At 38.4% G+C, this 26,044-nt stretch overlaps 12 protein-coding genes across 12 annotated transcripts; 8 read left to right on the top strand and 4 right to left on the bottom strand.

The window, feature by feature from the left end:
- Positions 1–743: 743 nt before the first annotated feature.
- TOT_030000196 (aspartyl(acid) protease) lies at positions 744–2,766 on the top strand (the record flags this gene model as incomplete). The annotated part of the gene is made up of 4 exons (XM_009692941.1): positions 744–1,879; positions 1,909–1,962; positions 2,059–2,236; positions 2,605–2,766. The coding sequence occupies 4 exons, from the start codon at positions 744–746 to the stop codon at positions 2,764–2,766; spliced, it is 1,530 nt and encodes a 509-aa protein (XP_009691236.1).
- A 59-nt stretch (positions 2,767–2,825) lies between these two features.
- Positions 2,826–5,814, top strand: TOT_030000195 (uncharacterized protein; the record flags this gene model as incomplete). Its single annotated transcript, XM_009692940.1, has 2 exons — positions 2,826–2,919; positions 3,002–5,814. The coding sequence occupies 2 exons, from the start codon at positions 2,826–2,828 to the stop codon at positions 5,812–5,814; spliced, it is 2,907 nt and encodes a 968-aa protein (XP_009691235.1).
- A 336-nt stretch (positions 5,815–6,150) lies between these two features.
- On the bottom strand, positions 6,151–7,455 carry TOT_030000194 (conserved hypothetical protein; the record flags this gene model as incomplete). The annotated part of the gene is made up of 2 exons (XM_009692939.1): positions 6,151–6,348; positions 6,460–7,455. 2 exons carry the CDS (start codon positions 7,453–7,455, stop codon positions 6,151–6,153), a joined length of 1,194 nt encoding a protein of 397 aa, XP_009691234.1.
- An 867-nt stretch (positions 7,456–8,322) lies between these two features.
- On the bottom strand, positions 8,323–9,171 carry TOT_030000193 (integral membrane protein; the record flags this gene model as incomplete). Its single annotated transcript, XM_009692938.1, has 3 exons — positions 8,323–8,402; positions 8,502–8,970; positions 9,127–9,171. The coding sequence occupies 3 exons, from the start codon at positions 9,169–9,171 to the stop codon at positions 8,323–8,325; spliced, it is 594 nt and encodes a 197-aa protein (XP_009691233.1).
- Positions 9,172–10,547: 1,376 nt separating this feature from the next.
- On the top strand, positions 10,548–13,017 carry TOT_030000192 (conserved hypothetical protein; the record flags this gene model as incomplete). The annotated part of the gene is made up of 6 exons (XM_009692937.1): positions 10,548–10,733; positions 10,855–11,287; positions 11,362–11,669; positions 11,775–12,245; positions 12,277–12,333; positions 12,436–13,017. The coding sequence occupies 6 exons, from the start codon at positions 10,548–10,550 to the stop codon at positions 13,015–13,017; spliced, it is 2,037 nt and encodes a 678-aa protein (XP_009691232.1).
- A 252-nt stretch (positions 13,018–13,269) lies between these two features.
- Positions 13,270–14,924, top strand: TOT_030000191 (conserved hypothetical protein; the record flags this gene model as incomplete). Its single annotated transcript, XM_009692936.1, has 5 exons — positions 13,270–13,764; positions 13,891–14,109; positions 14,177–14,617; positions 14,649–14,705; positions 14,769–14,924. The coding sequence occupies 5 exons, from the start codon at positions 13,270–13,272 to the stop codon at positions 14,922–14,924; spliced, it is 1,368 nt and encodes a 455-aa protein (XP_009691231.1).
- A 545-nt stretch (positions 14,925–15,469) lies between these two features.
- Positions 15,470–16,340, top strand: TOT_030000190 (60S ribosomal protein L25; the record flags this gene model as incomplete). The annotated part of the gene is made up of 3 exons (XM_009692935.1): positions 15,470–15,630; positions 15,784–16,029; positions 16,256–16,340. The coding sequence occupies 3 exons, from the start codon at positions 15,470–15,472 to the stop codon at positions 16,338–16,340; spliced, it is 492 nt and encodes a 163-aa protein (XP_009691230.1).
- A 252-nt stretch (positions 16,341–16,592) lies between these two features.
- TOT_030000189 (uncharacterized protein) lies at positions 16,593–18,051 on the bottom strand (the record flags this gene model as incomplete). The annotated part of the gene is made up of 3 exons (XM_009692934.1): positions 16,593–16,805; positions 17,231–17,328; positions 17,685–18,051. The coding sequence occupies 3 exons, from the start codon at positions 18,049–18,051 to the stop codon at positions 16,593–16,595; spliced, it is 678 nt and encodes a 225-aa protein (XP_009691229.1).
- Positions 18,052–18,313: 262 nt separating this feature from the next.
- Positions 18,314–18,835, top strand: TOT_030000906 (vacuolar ATP synthase subunit G; the record flags this gene model as incomplete). The annotated part of the gene is made up of 3 exons (XM_009692933.1): positions 18,314–18,404; positions 18,488–18,588; positions 18,692–18,835. 3 exons carry the CDS (start codon positions 18,314–18,316, stop codon positions 18,833–18,835), a joined length of 336 nt encoding a protein of 111 aa, XP_009691228.1.
- Positions 18,836–19,205: 370 nt separating this feature from the next.
- On the top strand, positions 19,206–22,191 carry TOT_030000905 (uncharacterized protein; the record flags this gene model as incomplete). The annotated part of the gene is made up of 6 exons (XM_009692932.1): positions 19,206–19,976; positions 20,075–20,268; positions 20,341–20,678; positions 20,889–21,507; positions 21,684–21,963; positions 22,072–22,191. 6 exons carry the CDS (start codon positions 19,206–19,208, stop codon positions 22,189–22,191), a joined length of 2,322 nt encoding a protein of 773 aa, XP_009691227.1.
- Positions 22,192–22,357: 166 nt separating this feature from the next.
- On the bottom strand, positions 22,358–23,439 carry TOT_030000186 (conserved hypothetical protein; the record flags this gene model as incomplete). Its single annotated transcript, XM_009692931.1, has 2 exons — positions 22,358–22,908; positions 23,064–23,439. 2 exons carry the CDS (start codon positions 23,437–23,439, stop codon positions 22,358–22,360), a joined length of 927 nt encoding a protein of 308 aa, XP_009691226.1.
- An 852-nt stretch (positions 23,440–24,291) lies between these two features.
- Positions 24,292–25,335, top strand: TOT_030000185 (conserved hypothetical protein; the record flags this gene model as incomplete). Its single annotated transcript, XM_009692930.1, has 3 exons — positions 24,292–24,620; positions 24,748–25,069; positions 25,168–25,335. The coding sequence occupies 3 exons, from the start codon at positions 24,292–24,294 to the stop codon at positions 25,333–25,335; spliced, it is 819 nt and encodes a 272-aa protein (XP_009691225.1).
- Positions 25,336–26,044: the final 709 nt, after the last annotated feature.

The raw sequence follows: 26,044 nt of genomic DNA, 5'->3' as shown, positions 1-26,044 counted from the left end.
CGGGATTGATATTTAATTTTATGTTTTAGAGTTATATTGGGTGGCACATAAAAACATAATTATTAGATAAATTTTCTTAAACGAGCGATACTATTATTTTTAAATTATAATTTTTAAGTTTGCGGCATTTTGTTTCGATCGGTGTATATAAATTTAAGGCACTTGAATAAGTCTTTGTCAATGTATAGATGAAGGCCATAAACAAAATATATAGAATCGACCACATCGATTGTGCAGCTATATCATAAATTAAATTGATAATATTTTCAATATAGAATAGTCTTGAGTCGTCTTCTACTTTGGTTATTTAGGAATCATTGTTAACATATGCATGGTCTTTTTTATTAATTAAAACGCCCACACATCTTGTTCAAATATATTTCTATAAAATAGATTTAATATTATAAACTCAAATTTGCATATAAATTTTATTTGCAATAAATTTGCTTAACATTTTGGCTCGTTTTCAATTATTGTAAATTTATAATTTTAAATCTAATCATTTATTTTTGTTATGATTAATTTGAATTAATCCATCTTTATAGATTATTATAAATTTAAATTTTTGATTAATTTCATCTATGAATCATGATTCAAGAAAATTTTCCATTATCCCTTAAAATAATTTCATACATAGATATTAATACACATTTATATATTTTAAACAACTATACATATGTAAATTCTCTTATAAATTTGTATTTCTATTATTATCGCAAATGTATATCACCCGAGTTAGATGGATGTCTCTTTGGTTCATCCTTTGGTTGACTATAAATTTTGGAAATAATTTTTATGGAATTAGGTTGTCCCTAGGTGCCAGAATTAATCCCCGTCCCAGTAAACGATCAGTTAAGAGCTCTTTTTTAAGGTCAACAGAATCTAAACCTGAGGCCAGTGAAAGAGACAACGACAACTATGGGTTTGTTAAGGGGTTAATTAAAGTAAAAGTGTTTGGGAATTTACACAAATTTGCGTATTATTATGTGTATGTTGGAATAGGGAATCCGAAAACTAAACAGATGTTAATTATTGATACTGGTTCACAGCTTATAAATGTGGCATGTGGAAAGTGTAAGGAGTGTGGAAATCATCTTTTGCCTAACTACGAATTAGGGGCTTCGGTAACTCATAAATTGATCGATTGTGATAGTGAATTTTGCAAGGCTGTTGAAGGAAAATGTGGTCTAGATGAGTCGTGCCTTTTCAATGAATCGTACTCAGAAGGAAGTAATGTAGAGGGTAAAGTCGTAGGAGATTTAATTAGTTTCGATATAAAGAAAGACTCGAGTTATCTATCCACATTTTTCAACTATATTGGCTGTGTAACTAACGAAAGCCAACTAATAAAGTCACAAATTACAAACGGAATTTTAGGATTGGCTAAAAGCGATAAGCCAACTCTAATAAGCCATGAATATTTTGAGACACAAAGTTTCATAGAAAAGTATTTAACTGATCACTTTAGACCAATGAAAAAGATTTTTTCACTTTGCCTATCTGAAAATGGAGGAGTAATGACTCTGGGAGGGGTTGACGACCAGTTGAACCTGAAAATTAAGAATACAACACAATTGATTTGGGCACCCTTGGTCAAGTCGGAGTTTTACATCATTAAAGTATTAGACGCTTCTTTTCAGGAAAATAAAATAGAATTTAAAAATAAAAATTTTGTTCTTGACACTGGTACTACTATCAGCACACTAGAGAAAGAAGTGTTCAACAAGATTCATAAAATATTTGAGGGTCTCTGTGAAGACATCACTAAGCTTTCTAATGAAAAGAAAACCTCATCGAAGTGTACGGTGGATAAAAAAACCGGTAAGATGTGCTTCAGTGATATTTCAAAGCTCCCTTCAATCGTTTTAACATTTGAAAAGTAAGTATAAATTATTTTATCATTTTCAGTGGATCGAACTTTGAGTGGACCTCGGACTCTTATATGATCAATAGGACTAATAAGTAAGCTCTACAATTTGATAACATAGATAATGTTTACATGTATTTTAAAAAACAGCCAAATCCACTGTTTAAAATGGGTAATCATTGTTATCTTAGAAGAACGGTAAATGATTACAGCTGGTGGTGTTTGGGAATAGAAAGTAGCAAAAGTAATGAATATATTTTGGGCGCGACCTTTTTCAAAAATAACCATGTTATATTCGACCTAAACAAGGACGTTGTCGGTAAGTCAAGAAACCCAATCATGAGTTTGCAGGACTGTCCCCTGGAAAATGTCCAGAAAATGTACTTTAATCTTTTTTATATATATTATATTGATATTTATCAGTAAAATGAGAAGAATATGTGTTGTATGATGTAATAGACAGTGAGTTAAATGAGAAAGGTGCTAGATAACGGAGCGTGTGAAAAAATGGATTTAAAAATAGTAAATCTAAAATTGTTCAAATAAAAACTAAAATGATCTAATAAATAAAATGGTAAATAACATAAATATATGGGCAATGTGTTGGTTTAAAAGAAGTACAACAGTGTTTGAACAAGATTTGGGTATGATCTTAGTGTAAATGAGCACAATGTGTATAGATCTAATTGGTTTTATAATGGAAGGTTGATAAAAATTTGATAAACATGGTTTGGTAGCCGAAAAGGACCGAATTTAACCGCTTTTTTCTATTGTGTAAGGCACTAAATTTGAAGATGCTAGATCTTGGAAAAATTGGGCAAGATTGTGAGGATTCCATTAAAAAGGTGTTACACATTATGGTGCCACAACACCACCATTCAGTATATGAATTTTTGTAAATCTGATACGTAAAATATAACTCTTGTTTTTTTTACAATTATTAACGTTTATATAATTCATGTCTACTGAATGGGTTTGTGAAACTTGCCTTGTGAAAAACGAGGCAAGTCACAAGTCGTGTGTATGTTGTGGCACACGCAACCGCCTACTAGGTAAATTATAAACACAAATAGATAGATATAGGCATATAGTAATACATATGGTTCATATGACTCGTTGATCAAGTTAATTTAGGGGGCGCAGAGGAGAACTCCTCAGCACACCTAGGCCAACAAGTTACAAACGATAACAACTCGTTTGTAGAAGATTCTCGTTCCTTTCTCGATGATGTTGAACAGTACAAAGTGGTAAACAGGATAAGGATGAAATTCAACCGCGAGGATCTGAAAAACACGTCACTGTTTATGTCTGGCTCCGGAGAGATGGAACAGATACCATACATGTGTTTAGATAGACACATTCCAACGGGATCAAACAAGGAGGAACCACTATACGAATGTTCTATCCCAACGCCACTGAAAGAAATGCCGCAGTCAAAAATAAAAGCAGTGGAATGCGGAGCACTTCACACAGCAGTGCTGACATCAGCAGGTAAGGTTTACACATACGGATGCAACGACATGGGAGCACTGGGACGCCTACCTCCAACGAAACACATTGATGAAACAAAAGATCATGAAGAAGAATCGGACAATGTAAAGGATTTATATGAGACAATCTCCTGGGAACGCGAACCGGGACAGGTGGAAACAAATTTCAAAGTCAAGGCAATATCCTGCGGTGACAACCACACACTTATGCTGACGCCCTCAGGGGAGGTGTACATCACAGGAGGATTCAAAGATTCGTCAGGCACAATCGGGATCGCAGACTACGCGTCTACGGAAGAACTGAAGAAAGTGGAGTACTACTCAGTTCCAGTGAAAGTGCCAATCACTGAACCCATACAAAGCATTGCCTCTGGCGAAAACCACTGCGTGTGCCTCGCACAAGGAGGAAAGATAATATACACGTTTGGAAGCAACGAGTTCTCCCAACTGTTGATGAGCAACGAAGAAGTGCAGAACCCGACCGATAAAGATGTCGATGTGTCAGAAGTCGCAAACCTGAAGCTGCTGCTGACATGGCCACAGCGCAGAACCGTTTCAGAGCTCCTGGCACCGCAAAGAGCCACTGCAGGAGAAGGGTCTCCAAAGCCAGGAGAGGAAAACGAATCTCACGGAAGAACCAATGGTCTGTCGAACAAAGGCACGGAGCAATCCGACAAAACGCGCTCGTCCACAGAGAAGACGACGGAAAATAAGATTGTGCCGCCATTGAGAAGAACCAGAGGAAACGAAAACACCAGAGATTCGAAGGTTAAGCGCTCTGGAAAGAAGTCGGCGAAGAGAGGAAGAGACAGCACGGAAACAATAACGCGCATCTTCACAGGAAACTGCACAACGTTCTTTCAAACGAAGAACATGAGGCTCTACGGAGCAGGAAGAAACGGCCAGGGAGAAGTAGGAGTGGGAAGAGAAGAACGCATAATTACGCACGCAACGGAGCTGGAGTTCTTCAGAGGAGTGGAAATCACGCACTTGAGAGGAGGACAGTTTTTCACAGTCTCACTGGTGGAAAAACGCATCTTCGTCTGGGGAATGTCATCTTACCTGGGCTTGCCGAAGGAGTACGACTCAAAAAACGGAAACCAACAAATAGGTGCTCCCGACACAGGTAACGCAAAGACAGAGAAGGACGTGGAAATGAGGGAACAAGAGGATATTCCACTGTTTGACGCATCGGAAATGTTGACCTTTACAATAAAAAAGGAGGATCCGAACAGCGAAAAGTCAGCCTCAGAAGAAAGGATCAGCACGTTCGCGCCCAAAGAAGAGCACCAGGCACAGTTGAGGACTCCGAGCCCCGACGAAGAGACGAAGATGGTAAGGCTTAAGATCTGGTCGCCAAACCAGAAGCCGAACGAAGAATCAAAGTACATCGACGTACCCGAGTCGGTCTTCTACAAAATCTGCAACGAAGATATCTCGAAAATACCGCAGAAAATTAAGGTAAAGTGCCCGGGGAAGTCCGAGCCTGTGGAGTTCAGAGGGAAGCGATGCTTCTTTGAGGTCCCGAAGGGCTACAAAGTCCCGGAACACAGAAGTATTAAGATTGACCCAAAAACAAAGCAGCCTCTTAACCCGACTCCTGAGCAGAAGGAGTTATTGAAAATCTATGAATCACAGGAAGAAGAGGCCGGGTCATTCAGGAATCTCTCGGGACTAATTTACCGCCCGTCAACAATGCAGGCACTGAGTCCTGTCCAGTCACCAAAGCAGGTTCCAAGCCCTGCGCAGCCAACACTAGAGGTTTCGACACCTACACGCCAACCGAAGCAGGTCCTAACTCCTGCACAGCAAACATTAGAGGTTTCAACACCTACAAAACTACCGGAACAGGCATCAAACCCTGACTTTCACCAACCACATCCAATCACAGGTCAGGCACAAAACCCTGTTCAGACGACAGCACAGGCACAAAACCCTGGTCATTTAATAGAAAAGCCACATGAGCAGGTAAACACACAGTCGCCACTACTTTTACAAAGTCCCTTTTACCAAGAGGTAAAAGAAGATGAGCCTGGAGGTGGCCCAGGCAACGGCACAGTCCAGCAGCTGAGCGCCTCGGCTGCAAAGATAAGGAAGGTGAAAGGGCAGAGGCTCAAAGTGGAGGAGGCGGAAGGAGTTGACAGACTGCTCAACTTCGACTACGCGAAGAGGTGCGACGAAGCGTTCGAAACGGGAAGGGCCACGGAGCCAATTCTGCTTCCCATGAGCCACCCCGTGGAGTCCATCTTCACAGGCTCAGACGCGGCGTTCGCAATCCTCGAGGACGACAGCCTCTACTCCTGGGGCTCTTCTCAGAACTACATCTTGGGAAACGGCAAGGACCAGAACTTCGAAGAAACGCCCCAGCAGGTCCCGAGTGAATTCTTCCCAGGGTTCAGGGTGATCGGGGGAGCCGGAGGGTCGCAGCACACAGTTTTCCTGGCTGAGAAGGCGTAGTCCCTACAGTACGAATAACTCCAGTTTTTCTGAGCCTCTAACGTAGTACATATAAATATACACAGTACACATGCGTGAGGGATCATATGTATATAAATATGGGTTAAACAGGTATATGTGTTTATGTATATAAGTAAGTGTCAAGTGTGTTGTATGTTTAATATGTTAGTGTATATATGCCAGTGTGTATGGGTATATGGTTAAACATACACACACACTTAATATGTACACGTTCAAACACAAACATATATAAAACACTCGTTAATATAATTATATAAAGGAAAATAAGTGAAACAAATAGTGAATACATCTGTGCACAAATGATATTAATCCGTATTAACCCTTGTAGGTTGCCAGTTTTCTGAGCCGATTGTTGGTAATGTACGTGGTTTCCATAACAAGTTGAAGGCCAAGTGACGATAACATAAATAAGTTACCGGAAAAATTGACCAAAGGTATCATTTTCTCATTTAAAATGCGATCCAATAGCCTCCAAACGACCACAATAACGATTATCGAAACAATTAATAAGTGCTAGTAACACAGGTATTTATGAACTTTGGGCTTCAGCACGGAACACCAGGTTTACGATTGTTGTGACCCTTGCAAGTGCTGAAAAATTAAATTTAATTATTGGTGACTTACGGTGGCTTCAGTAGTCTTAGGCTCGGTGGGAGCCTGGGTCTCAGATGAACCGTGATCCTTAGGTGCGACAGCGGGTGAAGCAGGTGGAGCACTTGGAACAACTGGAACAGTACCATGGGCTTCTTCTGCAACCTTGACCTCAGGAGTGACCGTGTCAACTTTCTTTGTCTCAGCCTCTGTTTCGCACTTAGATGATGGTTCTGCCTTGTCCGAAGCTGCAGGTGTTGACTCACTGCCAGGGACCTTTTCTGGCTCTGCCTTTTTTAAAACTAGCGGTGCCAGGGTCTCAGCAGGGACTTTCTTTTGCGGCCCGTCTTTTGCAAATGGCGGTGTTGACTTAGGGCGCGGTGAAACCTCGACATGACTCTCGGCCAATTTTTCTGCCTCAGTTTTGATATCCATGGTAGGCGGCGCTGATCTAGGGCGCGGCTCGAGATGCACAGTATCTCTGCTTGAGGCCGGCGTCTGTTCAGGCAATGATTCAAACCTCTTTAAGGCTACACTTCTTTTGTGTTCCTCGGCTTTCTTCTGAGCGGCATCTGCTAGATCCTTTTTAGCTTTGGCATCACTCGCTGCCTTTTCGGCTTCTTTTGTCTTATCCTCAAGTACCATTTCAAACTTGCCATCCTTCTCAACGAACTTTCCGTTAGTCAACTGACTCTCGATTATAGCAATGTCATAATGCTGTCCGTTCTTTTCAGCCTCCAACTTTGTCATGTACATGACTCCTGCCACGCGAACTTTCTCAGACAACTTTCTCAAGTCGGTCAGGAGTGGAACCCTGATTGCCTCTTCATCCTTGTAAGCAGCGGCGATGGTGTTATCTATGTATCCAAAGGCTTCGTACACATCCTTGACAGCAACTGAGGTACCGCTCTCAGCACTTGACCCGAGCGTGACACAGAGTATAATTATTAAAATGACTATGGCAGCAGTTACGCATCCTCCGATAATCCAGGGCTTTTTGTTAACCCTTTTAGACCTTATAGAATCCATTTCTGAAGGTAATTATTAGTTGATTGCCAGTGACATATTTGTGTATTACTTAAGTCTCGGTGCATAATTACCAATTAAATTCATCAAGTATAACTAGTTACTACACTACTAATAACTTCATAAACACTAGTTAATATATAATATTATCCATTTTTCACATCTCAACAGCCTCTTGCTGGTCAGTGTCAATATATAAATATATGAAATAGTTGTCATCTTTAGTAAAGTAAACTAACTTTTGTCTATTAAGAACGTTGATTAAACAGCTTTACTAATTTAACAATTTTAATTAGTTTTAATGATTTTAAGATAAGAAAAAGTTATTTTGTGATTGTTGATTGATTTTAAATCTCAAAAATAAAAAAATTCGTTTAGAGGAATTTTCTTCTTTCTAACTTGAATTTTTTCTTCACATCTAAAAATTGGCCAAGATCACACTCAGGACTCCAAAATAGCACGCTTTGCGCTTGATTAAGCCACTGATGATTCTATTATCTCTTAGTTCTCAAGATCTAGAGGCTGAAATTGCACTTGGTAAGTTATAGTTTTGTGTACGCATCATCGGTGCCAGATAGATCTCAAATTTCCCCTGGTGTTCTCTGAAATGAAAATTCGCTGGATCTAGAGCAACTGTGGCCTATTCAAACAGAAATTCATCTACGTGATATGACAATTTCCTTTTCAACGGTACTTTTTCTTTATTGACTTCCCCTATTATCCTACAGGTTACACACCAGGTCAGACCCAAACTGCGCTCTACACACTCATCATTGAAATCCCATTCCTAAGTTTACACATCTACAGAGAACCAACAAACACGTAAACTAACGAATAAACGGGATACTATTTAAAAAATTAGTTATCAGATTACAGGGGCAAATCTGACTTTTTGCCCTTTATATAGGACCACAATGATGAGTACATTGCCTTAATAGCACCAGCACCGCCTAAAAATCACAATTAACACACCCAAATTACATACACACGGCCCAATGGGCACTATTTTACAGACATACACTACTGACTAACTAGCGCCTTTCGCTTACCCGGTATATACGATATCATCAGGGTCACCAGTGCGAGCAGCTCAACGCCGGAACTTAAGAATGCCATTAGGTACATTGGGTATACCAGGGTGAATACCAGGGTTGCCACTAGGGATATGAAGTAGAACGCTGTGAAAACCAGGCGTTTTGGCGCCATGAAGTGCTCCAGCAGAGAGCCGAATCCTCGCAAGAACGACATTGAGACCAGGAACAGGATCGATGCTATCGTGAACATCAGTCCAAACTTGTAGGGTGCGAATACGATAAACGGCAGCGCCAGGAATGCCATGACGAAGAAGAATATTGAGCATGCTAGAGTCACGAGGAAGACCTTATAGTTCGTGTAGCCCTTCCAGCCTGAGTCCGTCCTTCCCCAACTGCCAAACCTGTTCATACTGCTCAGCAGACCAAACTTGTTCATACTGCTCGTCGACGAGAAATCAATGCCCTTTAGTAAGAAGTTTTGATCCTACGCAATAATAAGTTCGTGGGTGTACAGCAGCCTATGTGTGAGGTCCGACTTAGCCGTCAGTAAATCACCAACAGACTGAATCCGTTAAACTTATACACACTTCTAGTATCTAAATTAACTACTGCTTATATCCACTGGATGTGTAAAACTTACAGATTTATTTGAAAACCCATTTAAAGTTGCGTTATCTCCAAGCATTTCCGTATGCTTTAATTCCAGTTTATATTAGAGTTAGGAATTTACAGAATACTAATCTGTTACTTTATTGCCAATATGTTAATTATTAGTGGAGGTTGGCATCTAAAAATGGTATTTAAACGGTAGGTGTTAACTGTTTTTAGTATGTGAGGGTTACAATCAATGGTTGGAGGAGAGCAATAATCTTAAATATATATTTAAAAAAAACCAAAATAAAACAATTTGGTAACAGAAAACTTGAAATTAATAGAAAAACTTATTAAAAATAACCTTAAGTGGCAAAAAGGTGTCACGAGTGGCATAAATTTATTAAACTCGGGTGAAGAAAAATAGAAGATCTATATCTAATCAAAATTACATAACCGAAATAAGGTTAAAACATTATAGACCTTACAAAGAACGAATATAAATATCTAAACAGGAAGTATATGTAACATAAAACTCGAGTATATATATGGGGGGTTACCTGTGACCATTAACTAATATCTATCCCGTACATTGACCTGAGCAAGTTTATATAATGAAGAAGAGCTGCAAATCATTTATCCAACCCCGTTGTAAAATTTAATTGATAAATCTGAGTTGTTTTTATACTAAATAAGTGTGTTAAACGAAATAACTTTTACAATTTTTAAACCCAAATTTCATTTAAATATTTAAATTATGTTGTTTATTGCGTTATATTTTTTATTGAAATGTTTTTGAAATTTTAATGTAGCCAGTGTCTCACGAATCTTGGTCTTTTACTTACACATTGTTTATAACTTCGAATCTCCTTTTTTATTCTTTTTAAACCAATAAATATTGATTATAATGATGATTCCTGTCGATTGAAACATGTTAGAATTTATATCTTATAGTTTCAACCAATTGCAACTTTGTGCATAGCCTAGTTCAATTTTGTCTAGTCAATACAAAAATCCTTTAGAAAGATACACAAAACTTCAATTATTTTATGTTAAATATATTTATAAATAAAATCTTAAATGTTATGTGCCCAAATTTATATTGATTCTACATAAATTATAGCTAAAAACTAGCTGGTTTACCATAGAGATTGTCTATTGGCCTTGATAAATATTTTTATAGTCGATGTGTAAAAGCGGTTTACTAAATGCTATAATAGTATTCACTAAACTTAAATTCTATTAAATGTGTAGAACCATTTATCACATAGGCTCTATTTATGCTGAATAGAGTCTATTAGAGCTAAATATTTGTGAATTTTGAACAAACTAAAAGATAAATATTAAATATTAGATGGTAAAGGCAAAAGACTATGTAAATGAACTCTAATATATGACTAGTGGCCTTAATTTGTTGTTAATTCTCGCAGACTGAATGGATTTCTTGTAATATATAAGATAAAATTTACAATGAAGTTATCAATACTGTATATTATCGGAATTATACTATCGAAATCAGCAGTTAATGCTGTCAAAAATACGAGTAGTGCTTCAATTTCAAATGCCCTAAGCACAAATAATAGTAACACACAGGATTCTGATGCTACTCCTATACCAAGTGAAACATCGACCATACTCGCTGTCTCCAACCAAGAGGTATTGCTCATTTAGTTCAGTATCTACCGTATTTACGTTAAATATCAACTTTTACTGTTAGTCTTATTCCATTAAATTAGATATTAAGTTATTTTAACACTAGTATTAACATCATCATCAGGACCAACTGTTGGATGATTTTCTGTTTCAAGGGCTTGTGGACGGTTACACATTTACTTTAGACTGTGTTACCATGTCCAAGCATGAGGAAAATCATGATTTACCTAACGGGAAAAAGGCATCTGAGAAACAATTAGAAAAGGAGCACCAGCAGAATGAAAAGGAGGCCAAACTGGACGCTGAATACATGGTTAAACACCGCCCTCTTGAGTCAACCAAAGTTGAAAAGAGTGAAGCCAATTTGTTTCACGATTTTAATATTTTATTGCACTACTTAAACTCGAGAGGCCAGGAGTGGCAGTTGGTTGAGCCTAAGGATCTGCACTTTGAAGAAAGCAATGAAAACCACATGCTGTTTAAGAGCGAGAAAAATGATTCGGCAGATATAAAGATTCCAGGGAACATGTTTTATTCGGTAGGAAACATGAAAAAGAGTAAGTCTCATTTCTACTTATTATGGGACCTAATATTCACATCCGTACTAATTGTAGCACTAAATCATATGCAGCAATTCCCGTCCACAAGGACAATAAGAAGCCTATTCTGCTAACGTGCTTGGAATCATTCATTGTATCACGCCTTGGATTCTCATCAATGAATAAATTAATCACCAGCAACGCTGGAGTTGAAGACAAACTGGCGTACTTAAAAAGGTGGATAGATATCGCAAAAAAGCATTATATCTTATACCTTCCGTATATAGCAATAACGGCACCGAGGTGCTATACTCTTTTAAAAGCTTCAAATGATGATGATCTTAGTAGTGATTATTCAAACAATAGTCATTACAAGCATTTGTTTGCAGTTTCTAAAAAGGTTTTTATTAGCTATTTTTGTAATTATCTACCGATATTAACCACAGCTACTCAATTATTTACTTCTTTAAATTGAGCATTAGTGCCTATTCACACCCATTCGTAGATGCTTGAGCTCCGCTCCGACGATGGACTTCTACAAACTTACATCATGTTAGACTCAGATTTACATCCTGAGATCATGAGAATAACACTTAATGAGAAGCATCTTTTCCCTCTTCTACTTCAAGAAAAAGAAAACACCCTCCGAACAATCCATCAACATCACAACCACGAAATGGATTGGGACCAATTTCATTCTACCTGCAACAAAATACTGGCCGAGTTGGAACAGCAAATTCTGACCAAGTATGATAAATTCCTAAGGCCAGAGAACTGGGGAATAGGTTTAAACGCCGAGGAATCCAAAAATGCTGAGATGGAGCTCATCAAACTGTTTGTCAAGTCACAGAAGGAACTAAACTTCAAAGTGATCCAAACAGTTCGCAAGGTGACTCACCAGTTCGTCGACAAGAAGAAAAATGACGACAACGAGCTGAAGAAATCAATGATTAAGTTTTCTAAGAAGGAGCAAGAGGTACTTGGAAATTTAAACCAATTATGTGTAGGCTGCTAAAAGGGACAAGTCGACCGATAAAGCACTCGAGCAGTGCATGAATGAAGCTGTATCTAATATTTACACTATCCAGTAGATATCTACCACCCAGTTATACTTATCTATTACCTAAGTAACCTCAATAGTACTATGATTATTAATAACAAATTAGGAGCGTCAACTGGACGAAGATTTAAAAAACTACCAAAGTAGCAACCAATCAAATATCGCTAGTAAATTAAAAAATTTTGAACACGATTCTTGGATGGAGTGTGTGTCATCCAGAATTTTTGATAAATTTGTAAGTGTGTGTAAAAACGAAGATTATTGTAAAGACCTAATGGATAAGCTGGACGCCCTGTTGAAGGAGGTCGATGCTGATAGCACCGCTGCTATTGCCATGGAAAACTTTCACTATGCAGTTACAGTTGCTCTGTTAGAAGACAATAAAATAACCGTGAAAGATGTAAAAAATCACGTTCTCCAAATAAGTAAACAGGAGATAAGGGATATGTCCGAGCCTACTAAGGGTAGCACTGCCAGTAATAGTAGTTCTGCCACTAACGAAGAGGCGGAAACGAGTTCTGGTGGCGGCAGCAGTTCAAGCAGCAATGAAGAGTCAGTTACAAGTACCAGCGGTACCAATGAAACATCAGGTGGTAGTGACAATGAAAGTGAAGGAAGCACACAGAGCGGTGGTGCTTCAGGACAAGATAATGGAGGCAAAACCGAACATACCAGTTCGCAATCCTAATGTTTACTGCATAACAGCCTTACACAATCAATTATAAATACATGTTAATTTATGATGTCAACACTGTTGGAATCTTCCCTCATAATCAAGAATTAACCAAGCACAACTACATATATCGTAACAAATTTGCTTTATATAATTTTTAACTAATAAACCAATCTTTATTATTCATTAAAAGTGGTTTTTAAAGTGCCACATGTCCTGATCTCCAAAAACTCTAAATTGTGTAGGATTCCAAACCATTTTTAGGCAATGTCAAAAAATAAAGAAATATCGTCCTCAAAAAAGGACGATATAGATAGCTATCTCAGCTCCTATCTGAATATGAAGTCTCCACTCATAGGACAACTCGAATTCGACGCGTCAGTCCTTCCTCCACCAGTTGATCCAAAATTTGTAGATTACGAGATAAACGACGAGATAGTAAAGTATAAATTGACGTCTCTGGAGTTTTCAGAACGACTGTCAAATTTTACGGACTTTAATTGCGGAATTTCGGACGCTATGTTGCAGGGGACGAGCTTCACAGGATGCGGAGTGGAAAATGAAGATTTGATGAGCTACCTGGAGTCGAATGTGTTGGACAGCCCGTACGACGAAGTCAATTCGGAGAATAGCATATACGAAAACGTAAAGAAGGAAATAGGGGATTTAGTAAAGTACTTTGAAAGTGTTAAGATGGGAAACCTGGTGAACAAATCCAAGGAGTCGCTGCCGAATTATATGCAAAGCCTTATGTCATCGAACGTGGATGGAGGACTGTCGAGCCACGGGAGAATGAAACTGTACAGAGACCTGGAGAGCAGATCGTCGCTCAAACAAAGCACAGAGTCTAGCAAACACTCAACGCCACTCACAGTAGACTCGCAGCAGGACCCGGAGGCAGTAAGCCCACAAAAAAGCAGAGGGTTGCAGACGAGCGATGATTCACTAACCTCAGTCACGCAAGTTACAACGCCAGGATCGCAAAAGGACTGGGAAAGCATGAGCATAGAAGAAAGAATAGATGTGTATATATCGGAGCTAGAAAAGACGTTTGTAAACCCAGAAGAACTGGTTCATCCAACTAATAGGTACCTCAAAAGGGCGAAGGTGCGTTAAAAATAAGTACAAGTAGATAAAGTCAGTGATTGATTGTATGATAACAAACAATTTATAGGTATACAACATTGTTCCAAACTCTAAACTGTGGAACAACAAGTACATACAAGTTGGAATCGACGGAGTATCGGTAAAATCAGACCCAAATTCAAAGTTGGAAGTGGACGGAGTGATTCGACTGGCGAAGGAGACGCAGACGCAGCGCTACTTTGAGTACTATAAGCAGTACGACACGGATGATAGCTCACCAGTAGCACCGAGTAAAGCAGAAGAGTCAAAGAGCGCCGGCGACTACAACGCGAAGAGGGTTAAGAAGGAAGAGCCTGAAGATAACGAGGAAGAGGGAATCGACGACCTCTTCGAAGAGGAAGACGACGATGCCAAGGACCAAGACTTGACGCGGGATGATGATCAGCAGAAGGGGGGCCTAGAGTCCCCGAGTCCGGAGCAGGAGCAGGACGGGAACCTATTCAAGTTCATAAGACAATACACGTCACAGGTAAGCACACGAACAGAGAAAAGGAGTTTAGAAGGTGTCAAAATCGTCCGGAACTGAAAATTACTTCCTCCTAACACTCCCAAAGGAAGTGTCGGAAAGATTGAAGGCGGAGGAGCCGGGGAGCACAAACGGAGGCAGGGCGCACACAAAGAAGGAGAAGAAAGGGAAGGTGAAGGAGGAAGAGGACTCGGATGACGAAAGCGAAAATTTGATGGAACTAGTGCCGATCAGAGGGCAAAAACTGGTCTTCAGCAAGGCGGGAGTGACCAAGAGGCCAGACATAAGAATAGCATACGTAACGCCCTAATTTAAATTATATTAAAAAGAATATGCAATTAAACAACCACGATCTGCATATATAATAAGAAACTGTGTAAATTTGTGGTATTTAATTAGATAATGATGAGATTGGATGTGTAGTTATTAACAGGGGAAGCAATATGGAGTCTAAAAACAAAGAATAAAATCAAATAAACATCAAGTGGATAGAGTGGATAAAATAGTGAAGATTTAATGTAAATGTGTTTAACACGGTTGAGTATAATGTAAATTAATGTGTAAATCAGGTGACTCAAGAATGCCCCACTCAAACATTAGAAAGATTCTACAAATTATTAAGAGTAGATTATTATATTAAAACATTAGACCTTAAAGTGTTAAAAGGTGTCATATAATAGGTTAGTAACTTGGTATTTTTCTCCACCATTTTAACAGTAAAGAAGTGGGTTGGGTCCTACCGTGCTAATTTGATACAGAGTTGATTGCTAATAACAAATTAATAATCAACAAAACAGTAGTAAAGCCTCAAAAGCAAATTAATAAAATAATATCTGGACACTATAAACTTTAAAAATGACTTCAAAGGCAACCGACGGTAAGTCAGAAAATGAGTATATTATCCATCTAGGCGCTGCGTCTGAGAAGACCAAGAAGGCTAGGGTGGCTTCCAGAAGCGTGAAGAAATCAACCACATTGAAGAAGGTCAAGGTCAGAAGAAATACCCATTTTTTCAGGTAAGTCGCCCCTAAAAATTAGTATACACTCAACACTGACTATTTATCACTTCCGACATGTATATGTCGCAAGTAATGATAAAAAATATGCCAAAAAAGTGATAGCTGCGATTAAACATACCGATGTTGCAATTTTTAATGGATTGCTTTTAGAAAACGCACCCTCTCCCTGAAGAGGTCACCTAAGTACCAGAAGAAGGTAAAGACAGCGTTTACGAAGAAGTTGGACAAGTTCGCAATAGTCAGGTACCCGCTGACCACCGAAAGCGCGATGAAGATGATTGAGGAGCTCAATACGCTGGTATTCATAGTGGATCCGCGCGCAGACAGGAAGAAGATAGCAAAGGCGGTCTCGCAGCTCTACGACATAACACCAGTACACGTTAACACGCTGATCAGGTAAGAGGAGATTGGCCTAATAACATACCGGTCAAAAGTGATAGCAGTATTGCCTGCTGATATTATAAGTAGTATTACTACTGATAGTCCCTGTTTATAGCATTACTATCGCTATTTTATTACCAATGCCACTATAGTTGCTACCGCCTTGAGTATGTAGTAACAGCAACTAGGTCGTTGCGCTATAACCTGTTATCCGTTTGATTAATTATAATGATCAATGTAGGCCAGACGGACAGAAGAAGGCGTTTGTTAGACTATCGGCAGACCAGGACGCTTTAGACGTAGCAAATAAGATAGGAATCATATAATCTTATATTCTTGTGAAAGTACACAAATAGTTAACAGTTAAGCAATGAAAGGTTATGATATAGGTGCGTAGATGTGTGAGGGTAGGAAAGTAAGTGGATAACGTGTAGACGCGGATATATAAGAACATTTATCCGGGGTTAGTTTTATGATCGGTTGCATTGGGCAAGGGATTGGTAAACAATTGAGGGACGCATACAAACTAACTAAGTATGTACGAGTCCTGGCAACTAACAACATTTAAGTTTTTAATGCTACAACTGTTTCAGTTCAAGTTTTAGAACCTTGTACTCGGTATCGGGGTCGCTTTCATCGACGACGAAGTCGCACTTGTTCATGTAAAATGAAACGGCTCTCTCGTTCGATTTCAGCACAGTGCACATCAGCTTCTTGCAGTTCACTGAAAGTGCAACGAGTTCCAGTACAGAAATTAAAAACTTCCCAAGACCATTGTTCCTGTATGATTCCTAAAAAATAGTTAGTTGAAACAGGGAAATGTGAAACTTAAAATGAGTAAGACAAAGTGAATGGAAAAATGAGTAACATAAACGTTGAAGGAAAGGGTAACTGAGTGTATAAATGAATATTAGATGGAGACATAGGTATAAAATAGGTATAAAATAGGTATGAGATGGCTACAAAATAGGTATGAGATATGCATAATATAGATATAAAATAGATGTAAGATAAATATAATTAAGTATAAATAATTATAAATAAGTATAAGATAGGTACAAAATAGATGTAAGATAAATATAATTAAGTATAAATAATTATAAATAAGTATAAGATAGGTACAAAATAGATGTAAGATAAATATAATTAAGTATAAATAATTATAAATAAGTATAAGATAGGGCTGTAGATAAAAAGTTAATGGCTAAAGAAATACCTTTATTTGCAACTCGTAGATGTAAAGAGCAGGAGTAGGGTCCTGACACTCTCTCATCACAATAAAACGGTAACTAGTGAATCCAATTAAAGAATTATCTACAACATCGATGACTAAGAATTAACTACGTTGAAGGTCTAACAATAAATATCCATGGTCCCCTATCTACGACTGGTAAAATTAGGATAAGTATAGCATTTGTTGACAATAGATAAAAGCAGCAGTAAGAAACTAGGTGTGCACAACTAAGTAGAAGGGTAGGACATGTGATAAGTAAAAAAGTAAGTAGCTTAGCAACTGAGTATCTGAAATAAAGTAACTAAATAGGAGAAGCCACTCGAAGTCGTCAAAAAATAACTAAAGAGGCATAGGTAAATAACAAAGTAGGAAGGTCTGAGGTGAGACTGGGGACCAGTAAAGTGCAAAGTAACTAGAACAGCAGATAACGACGTACAGTTGAAAAGGGCTATGATGTGTGTCTTATAGTATTTCATCTCAGCCAGCTTCTTCCGGTCGTCCCAACCACCATAAAAATTAGTCTCGTCGTAAAGCACCTTCATGTTCGTTTTCATCAAGTCAAACAGGTGGTTCATCAGCTCCGGCGAGGTGGTGTTACCCTTAAAAAGCCGGAGCTTCAAAGGGATCTTCAAATTCTCAATAACATGTCTATACTTGTACAGTGGTGTGTTAGGCGATGGTTTCAAGTGGTTGCTTCTTGAGAATCCGTTGATCTTGAATAATAACTTTGAGGTCAGTTCAAAAGCCTGCTCGTAGGGTTTCCATTTTTTTATCCATTCAACATCACATTTATCCATGTTCATTATGGTTTAAATAACCATCATAGACATGTATAAACGTTACAAATATATATTCTACGTATCTAAAAATGATTCATAGAACATAAACAAAAATTAAATATAAAAAGAGAATGTGTTCAATAAATAGTCTCAAACTACTCCAATCACTTGTTGGGTACTGAACTCGTCATCTATCACCTGCCACATTCTCGAAAAAAACAAAGCAGGTACAATCAATTCACCTATTTCAATGCCAAAATAAATGTTAAACTAATTTTTTAATCAAATGAATAATAGTTCTGGGTCAAATGCCTTAATTCAACAGCTTTTGAAGGCTGAAGAGGAAGCCGAGTCGATAGTTAGAAGAGCGAAGGAAAGTAAGCCAATTTCCACCATATTTTTTTCTTTTAACAATCATTTGATATTTTATTCCTTTTGACATCTTGATTTTATTTTATAGACCGTGTAAAGCTGTTGAATGAAGCAATGGCAGCTGCCGACAAGGATCTAGAGGTGTTCAGACAAAACGAACAGAAACAACTAATGGAAGAATACAACAATGTAAACAATTATATATTAAATTTAGCCATATAAAATCAGTTTTAGACTCTATACTTCTACCTCTTATATACCTCAATTTTTGTCACTAAAATTGTAATTATAGGAGTCTGCATTGGAAGACCCTCGCTCTTTACTGTTAGAATTGAGATCACAAACTTTTGTCGATGATTGTAACATAAAATTAAAGGAATTGAAACCGAAATTGGTTGAACAGTTGGTGAAAGCCACGTTAGATATTCCTATTTAAACAAAATTTTAATAATATCGGCCTGCACACTATGTGTTATATATTATAATCACAAATAGTTACACGTGTGTGACTGTATATATTGTTCGACTGACCACCCAGATTCCACCGACACATAAGTTATATGTTGGGTGTTTAAACAATATTCTAGAAATTATTTGGAGATTTTTTCTTGATTTTAAAGGTTATTTATATATATATTTATAGTTAATGGACGGTTGTTTGGGCTGAAAGGTATAATTAGCCCATATTGATGATGGTTGATAGTCATCTACATATAAATGATTTTTTGATGCCAAATCAACCAGGAAATGGTGTATCTGGACTAAATAACAACAATTTGGTTAATAATCATCAGTCAAAAAACCAGTTGGACTTTTTTAATGAAGGACTCGATTCATTATGTGATGATTTGAAAGGTTATTTGGATTCTTTAACCGTTTCAAATACTATAAGGAACTTGCATCCATCATTTAACAGGAATTTGAGCTCACTGTTCGCAAACTCTGAAAATACAACTACACTATCGCACACAGACTTATCAAACCATCGATCTAAATCGGATGATTCTAATGGGAATTTACCAGTATCGCACTTAGAAGAGACATTAAATGATCAGTCACTATCAAATTTACACGGAAAACATGTGACATCTGAGACCATATCTAATGTTAACACACTGAATGGCTCCAGCACTATCAACGATCACGCGAGTTTCTATAATAAATTGTCGTTATTGTGTAACAATAAAAGATATAAACTGGAGAATGAGGTAATAAGCACACTGCTGAAGCACGAAAAGGAGCTGTCGGAGTTCTCAATAGACCTGAACCACTCAAATTCGACACTGGAGCTGATAGAAAGGGCGTTATCGAACCAGTATAAGATGTTGGAAGTATCGTGTACGAACATAAAGAAGTTGCACGACGAATCGAAGGATATATCGCACGGACTGGAAAATAGGAAGAAGTTGGTGGAGAAGCTGCAGGAGTTTGTAAAGGATGTAATAATAACGCCAGCAATGATAAGGTCGCTGTGCGGAGACGCAATAAACGAAGAATACGTAGGATTGGTGGAGGAGTTTGAAAAGAAAGTGGAAAGAATAAAGACAAAATACAGAGATAAGGAGTATCCAGCAGTGGTAAGTGGAAATTAGGAATATTGCTAGTAACTAACAATGGTTAAGATAAGAGTATTAGTGAATGATGTGTAAAATGAAACTGACTATGATTGATATAGGAGTTCACAAAAATACAAATAAAGAAGCTGGAACTGGTGTTGATCAGAAGAATATTCGACTTCCTGTCGATGGAGATAAGTAACCTGGCAGTGCCGAAGGTGAACATACAGCTGATGCAAATGACGAGGTTCAGTAGCTACAGGCCGCTCTACAAGTACCTGACGAACTTCCCAGACTACACGAATGACCTGAAGTACGTTTAGTTAACAGACATGTATCGCTACATAGATATAATAGCGATGTTAGATAAAACGTTTATGTGTAGGAAGTTATACGTGTACACGATGAAGAAGACGTACTCGCACCTGTTCGAAAACTATTTGAATTCGCTGGAAAGCTGCTTTGAGAAGGAGAGGTGCAGAGACACGTCGTACATACTGAAGGTGAGGACGCCGGAAGTGGTGAAGAGATTGAATAAGACGATCAGCTACTACGACCTGGACGGGAGAGACAAAATACTGGACGATTTCAACTCGCAGCCGATGCTGCCAACAGGCTTGAAGCCAGGTTCAATCAAAAAGGAGCTGATAGTAAAGTCGTACTTTAAGCTGCTGGTGGACACGTGCGCAACGGAGTTGGGGTTTTTGAGGTCGTTCTTCGGAAGTAGCGGTAGTGTGCAGGATGGTAGTACTACCGGTAGTACGAGTACCAACGCCAATGATAGTAATAGTGGTAGTAGTACGGTTGGTAGCAGCAGTGGCAACACAAACACGAGTGGATCAAGTGATGATAATAGCACTGGTGAGGTAAATACGGCCGATGGTGATAATGTAAAAGGCAGCGAATTGACAGCAACAACGAATACTACTACAGCAAGTTTTACAACTACGAATACCACTGGGCCAAGTACTACAACAGCGAATGTGAACAGACCAGAAAGGGCGATGCTGAAAGAAATGTTCAGTGAAGTTTTTGAAGTGATATCATTTAACATGAAGACGTACTTCAGAGGAAGTTTCGACTTCGTGGCGCTGGGACTCATATACTCAGTGCTGAGGTTTAATAGGAGGACGCTGTTGCATAAGAAGATAACCTTCTTCGAGTCGGAAATGTACGAACTGGAAACGCTGGCGTACGAAAGAAGCAGCTACATTCTGAAGGAAGTGCACGGGCTCATAGTGAAGGCGACGAGGAACCCGCAGATAACGACGATCTTCACGTGGACGCCAGCACCGTTTGTAGTCAACGCGTCGCACATACTGATGGTGATCCTGAGAATCAACGAGTACACGAACAGGTTCAACAGTCACCTGGTGCAGTTGCTGGAGGCGTTAAGAGACATGATAGACAGGTGCTCCAAAAGACTGGACCCGAACAAGAACGCAGTCTTTGTGATAAACAACACAGCACCGCTGGTGGAGGTGCTGGACAGGGTGTCGAACACGGCGGACTACACGACCGAGACATTTAATTTGGAAGCATATTCAGCATGGTATGGTTGACAGATAGCATTATTAGCATACGCTACTAGTAGTTGTGATGGTAGTTAGTGTGTATTGGATGGTATTGGTTGATAGTGTTACCATATGAAGGTAGATGATAGTAATAGTTGCTAGTACCAGTTGGTTTGTGTGTCACTTGATGTACGGGTAACATGGAAATTTATAGGATGAAGCTAGAGTTGGACTCAAATTTGGCTTTTTACTCTAATTATTTGTTAACTGAGTTTGTGTCGGACTTGATAAATTTAATGAGTCGGAAGGAAGACGAGGATGAAGAGGTGGATGTAACACCGAAAAAGACACTCACACTGGCAACTGAGGCACTGGAATATAGAACAATATGTATGGAGTTTATAGAAAACTACAACGAAAGAATCGTCCTAATTAAGAATCTGGTAATGCAAGCATTTCCGTACGGTCCAACAACAACACTAGTGAATAAAAACGTATCACTTAGAAACTAAAATAGAAAATAATAGTAGATAGTATAGTATTAGTTGATAAAATTGATAGGAACCATATAAAATGACATTGAAATGACACATAATTCATAGGTCTTCGACTCATTCCATAAAATATATGAGAAGTTTTACAAAGTCATAATGGAAATGTTTAAGGAGTCGCCGTCAGACTGGCTGGCGAAAATGCCGAATCCATCTGAATTTAAAAACTAGATTAGATATAATCGCAGATTTATGATTACTAGTATTGAATCAGTAGTTGTAATGGATACTGATACTAATAACGCTGTTATTAGTGGAGTAACTTGTAATTAAATGTTATATTTAGTATACACTTAAAAGTACTCAATGTAAAACAAATAAGGTAATAGATTATAGTTTAACCCTCTACTGGTGGCTGATTGAAAGCTTGGTGGACCTGCTCAGTGGCGGCCGCCAAGTCAATATTGCCGTTCTGATCCAACACAGCAGGACCATAGTAAGCCATAGCATTCCTCGACTTGTAGTACTCGTTCCTCAGAGCAGACTGAGTTAACTTAACGTCGTAACGATGAGAAACAGGCTCGAAAAGAAGAGCCCACATGGCGCTGAAAAAAAGAGCAAACCCAAAAGCGACAGTGTAGAGCCTCTCAAGAACAACGTAAGCGGAAGTGTTCAAGAAGTTTAAGGCAGCCATCTGTAAAACACCGGCAGCCAGGAAAGAGAGGCCGCAGAGCCACCCCCAGGACTCATTGGTACCCTCAGAGTGGTACGTCTCCAAAAAGAAGCAGCCGCCAGCGTACAAAATCAGAGCGAAGGAGTCAAGAAGTCTAGAACTGAAGTAAATTAGCCAAGAGGACCCATCGCCAATCTGTTCGTCAAGCCATTGAGATTCGAAATGGTAGGTGGCGCCCAAGAAGGTTATCATGGATAGACACCAGGAAACGGCACCTAAGTAAAAATTAAAAATTAAACAAGGGAATGAGAACCACAAGTTCATAGCGATTTAAATAAAGAAACTTGGCACTACTGATGTCAAGTAACTAACTAAGTAATTAACTAATTAACCAAATAACTATTAGGCGAATCAGCATATAATTAGATACCAAATGAAGTAGCCTGCAACAGAAACTTTGTTCCGGCTCTATAACCTCTACACTGCTTAATGCTCGCATCATCCTCTCCCATTTGAATGAAGGCCATGAGTAAGAGAGTGCCAACCAGAAACAAGGCGTGACAAAGCAAAGTTAAAGTGAACGGAGCAGATCCGAAATTCTTTGGGGAAGCTCTTAAAAACGACAAGAGGGCCAAAGGGTCCTTTCCTCCGGTCAAAATGCCGAGAAACAACAATAAAAAGGCAGCCAGCTGTGCCAAAAATCCCAATCTCAAGTTATAATTCATTAAAAAGTCCCAAAAGGGCTCAAACTGTGGGCCTCGGCTCTCGGGAGCCTCTCCAGGCCTGACAACATAAGTAAAATACATTTTCACCTAAAATTAGAATAAAAATCGAGATTATTATAAACATTAGATAGGGAATGAGTGTGTTAGGGGGAATGAATATTATTAAATAACGAGGGATACACCTAGTATGGGTTAATGTCTAATAATAATATAAATAAATAGCTAACTGCAAACACATCGGAACATAAAATATCAATTTAGTCTTTTTAATGGGTGTATTAAATAAATATTAAGGAATAAATAAAAATAAGTGAAACGAACCTTAGTGTGTAAGGGTGTGTAAATCTTTTATATTTTTTTATTGACTAATACACATGAACATCTGCAAAATAATTTTATAATATTATTCCAATATGCTATAAGTACAAATCGTTAGACTAACTGAATAAATAAGGCGTTAAAATCAAATAAATACATGGTGCAATACTAACAACGTATCGAAAAATCCTCTATACAGACACAACCGAATAAATTACGTGATGAACAAAATAATTTACATATACAATACAGAAATCCCAGTAAAAATCGTGGTATATTTAATAATAATAAATACATGAGCAACTCTGTGGGTGGGGGATGTGATGAGTCTAATTCACATCAAATAGTTTCACAATCACCTTCAGAATGCAGTTTATTTAGCCGAAACACACAGGAAGTTTTGCCAATTGACCGAAATACAGATGCTGGGTATTTCAATCTTTAGTTTAAGCAATAACTTAAAAGGTCGACACATTCTCCTTTAACATGGCACTAAACATTGCTCTAAGTTTTCATATTTTAATGAGAGTCTTTTTATTATAATTTTCTTTTAAAATCACTTCACAGATCACATGAATTTACCCATTCACCCGTAATTCTTCTGATGTTCACAAAATGACCTACGCTGACCGCATAAGTGAAATATTGGTAGACTCAAGCGAGAGAATAGAACACATAGTATTCGGCTCGTGTTGTGTGTTGACACTGTGCGTTTTTTTGTTCGTGGTCGTGAAAATGCTCATATCGCCAACAAGGCCGCCAAACTCGGAGCTTATCATCATAGTTCTGTCCTGCGTTCAACTATTTCTGGGCTCATGGTACTATATAGTGGACGACGAGTCGTACATAAACATTCTGAACAAGGGAATAAAGGTGTTGCAGTGCCAAGTGATCTCATGGTCGTGTATGTACGTTCTGATGAAGTCGAAGAGAACCTATTACATGTAAAACAGTATTAGAGCACGAATTAAATAGATTATGGACCCATAAATTGGAAGTTACAGATACGGATCGCAGATAGTTACCGTAATATAAGTAACATAGTTACCGAGTTACTAACTGCTGATTCAGGTCATTCAAGTTGTTCTCCGGCATCTTTACGACGCTGCTGGTGGCGTTGCTTTTCTACGCGCTGTCGAGCGGAGAAGTCCCCTTTTACCTCAGAATTAACATATACGTGTCGTTCCTGTGGCTGGCCATGTCGTCAATCATCCTCGCCATCGCAGTCATAATCAGACGGAGGCTCAAGTTCGCAATGCTCTTCAAGTTCGACGTGGAGGAGGTCATCGACGTAGAGATACAGAAGTTGGACAACGAAATGGTGGACACGTTTACGAACTCTAAGTTCTCGCAGTTCTTTCTGCTGTCGTCAATGGAGTTTGGAACATCCCTAGTAAGTTTCTGTGCAATTGGCAGTTGTGCCACTGATACGTTAGATTATGAATACATAAGTGGCTAGTAAACGGGCAGGCGAAATAATAAAATTGACAGGTTACATGGTTGTGGGACGTGATAATATACTTTACCGTCAAAAAGAATGAAGCGATGAATATCTACGAGTTAAACATGCCAATGTTCAAAGAGTTCCTGCACATAATAACGAACTCACTGTTGATTTTAATACCGAACTGGACAATCTTTTTCGTGTTCTACTGGTAAGTTGCGACGATAAGCTGTAACGATAGCCGATGGGCAGTTGTTAGAGCATCTGGTTTCGCAAGGTGGTTAACCATTGATTCAGGTTGCAAAGGAGGAACTTCTCAAAACTGTCTAAAAACTGGGACGTAAGAATGTCGTCGGTTGAGTAAGTGTGAAATGGAGGACAAATTATGTAGGTATCGCAATGAGGTAAATCAGTTCTATTAGCCTGAGTCAAGTAAATGTGTTAATATTGTTGCTGCCAACTGAGGCGCTATATAATATATTGGTCAAAAATGTATTTAGATGTTAGTGTAATGTGTACAGTAGGACAGGTGTTATAATCAGGGTTTAGTAGGGAATGACAGATGACGCAGACAGTGTAGTTGGTTGAATTATTCCCCTGAGAGTGCAGCTATACCCAGGGTGTTGTTGGATCAAATAACCCCGGAAACCAATATTAATATCGAAAAAGGATTTGTAGTACGTGTCCTTAGAATACTAATAAATTGTTATGTGTCAACGGGTCACCACCCCATCCAAAAAAAAGTTAATTTTCTAATATTAATTATAAACCCAAAATCAAATAATACGTTGATATAGGCTAATTGTTGATTTTGGTCCTTTGTTTTGCCTCTTATTAGCTTAAAGAATTAAAATTTTAAATAGAATCAGCATTATATGTAAAAAAGTATTCTTCCTTTTGTTTTGATTTTAATGATTTAAAATA

Source organism: Theileria orientalis, chromosome 3 (assembly GCF_000740895.1).
Source record: "Theileria orientalis strain Shintoku DNA, chromosome 3, complete genome".
NCBI classification, from domain to species: Eukaryota; Apicomplexa; class Aconoidasida; order Piroplasmida; family Theileriidae; genus Theileria; species Theileria orientalis.
This window is presented reverse-complemented; position numbering and strand designations above follow the sequence as displayed.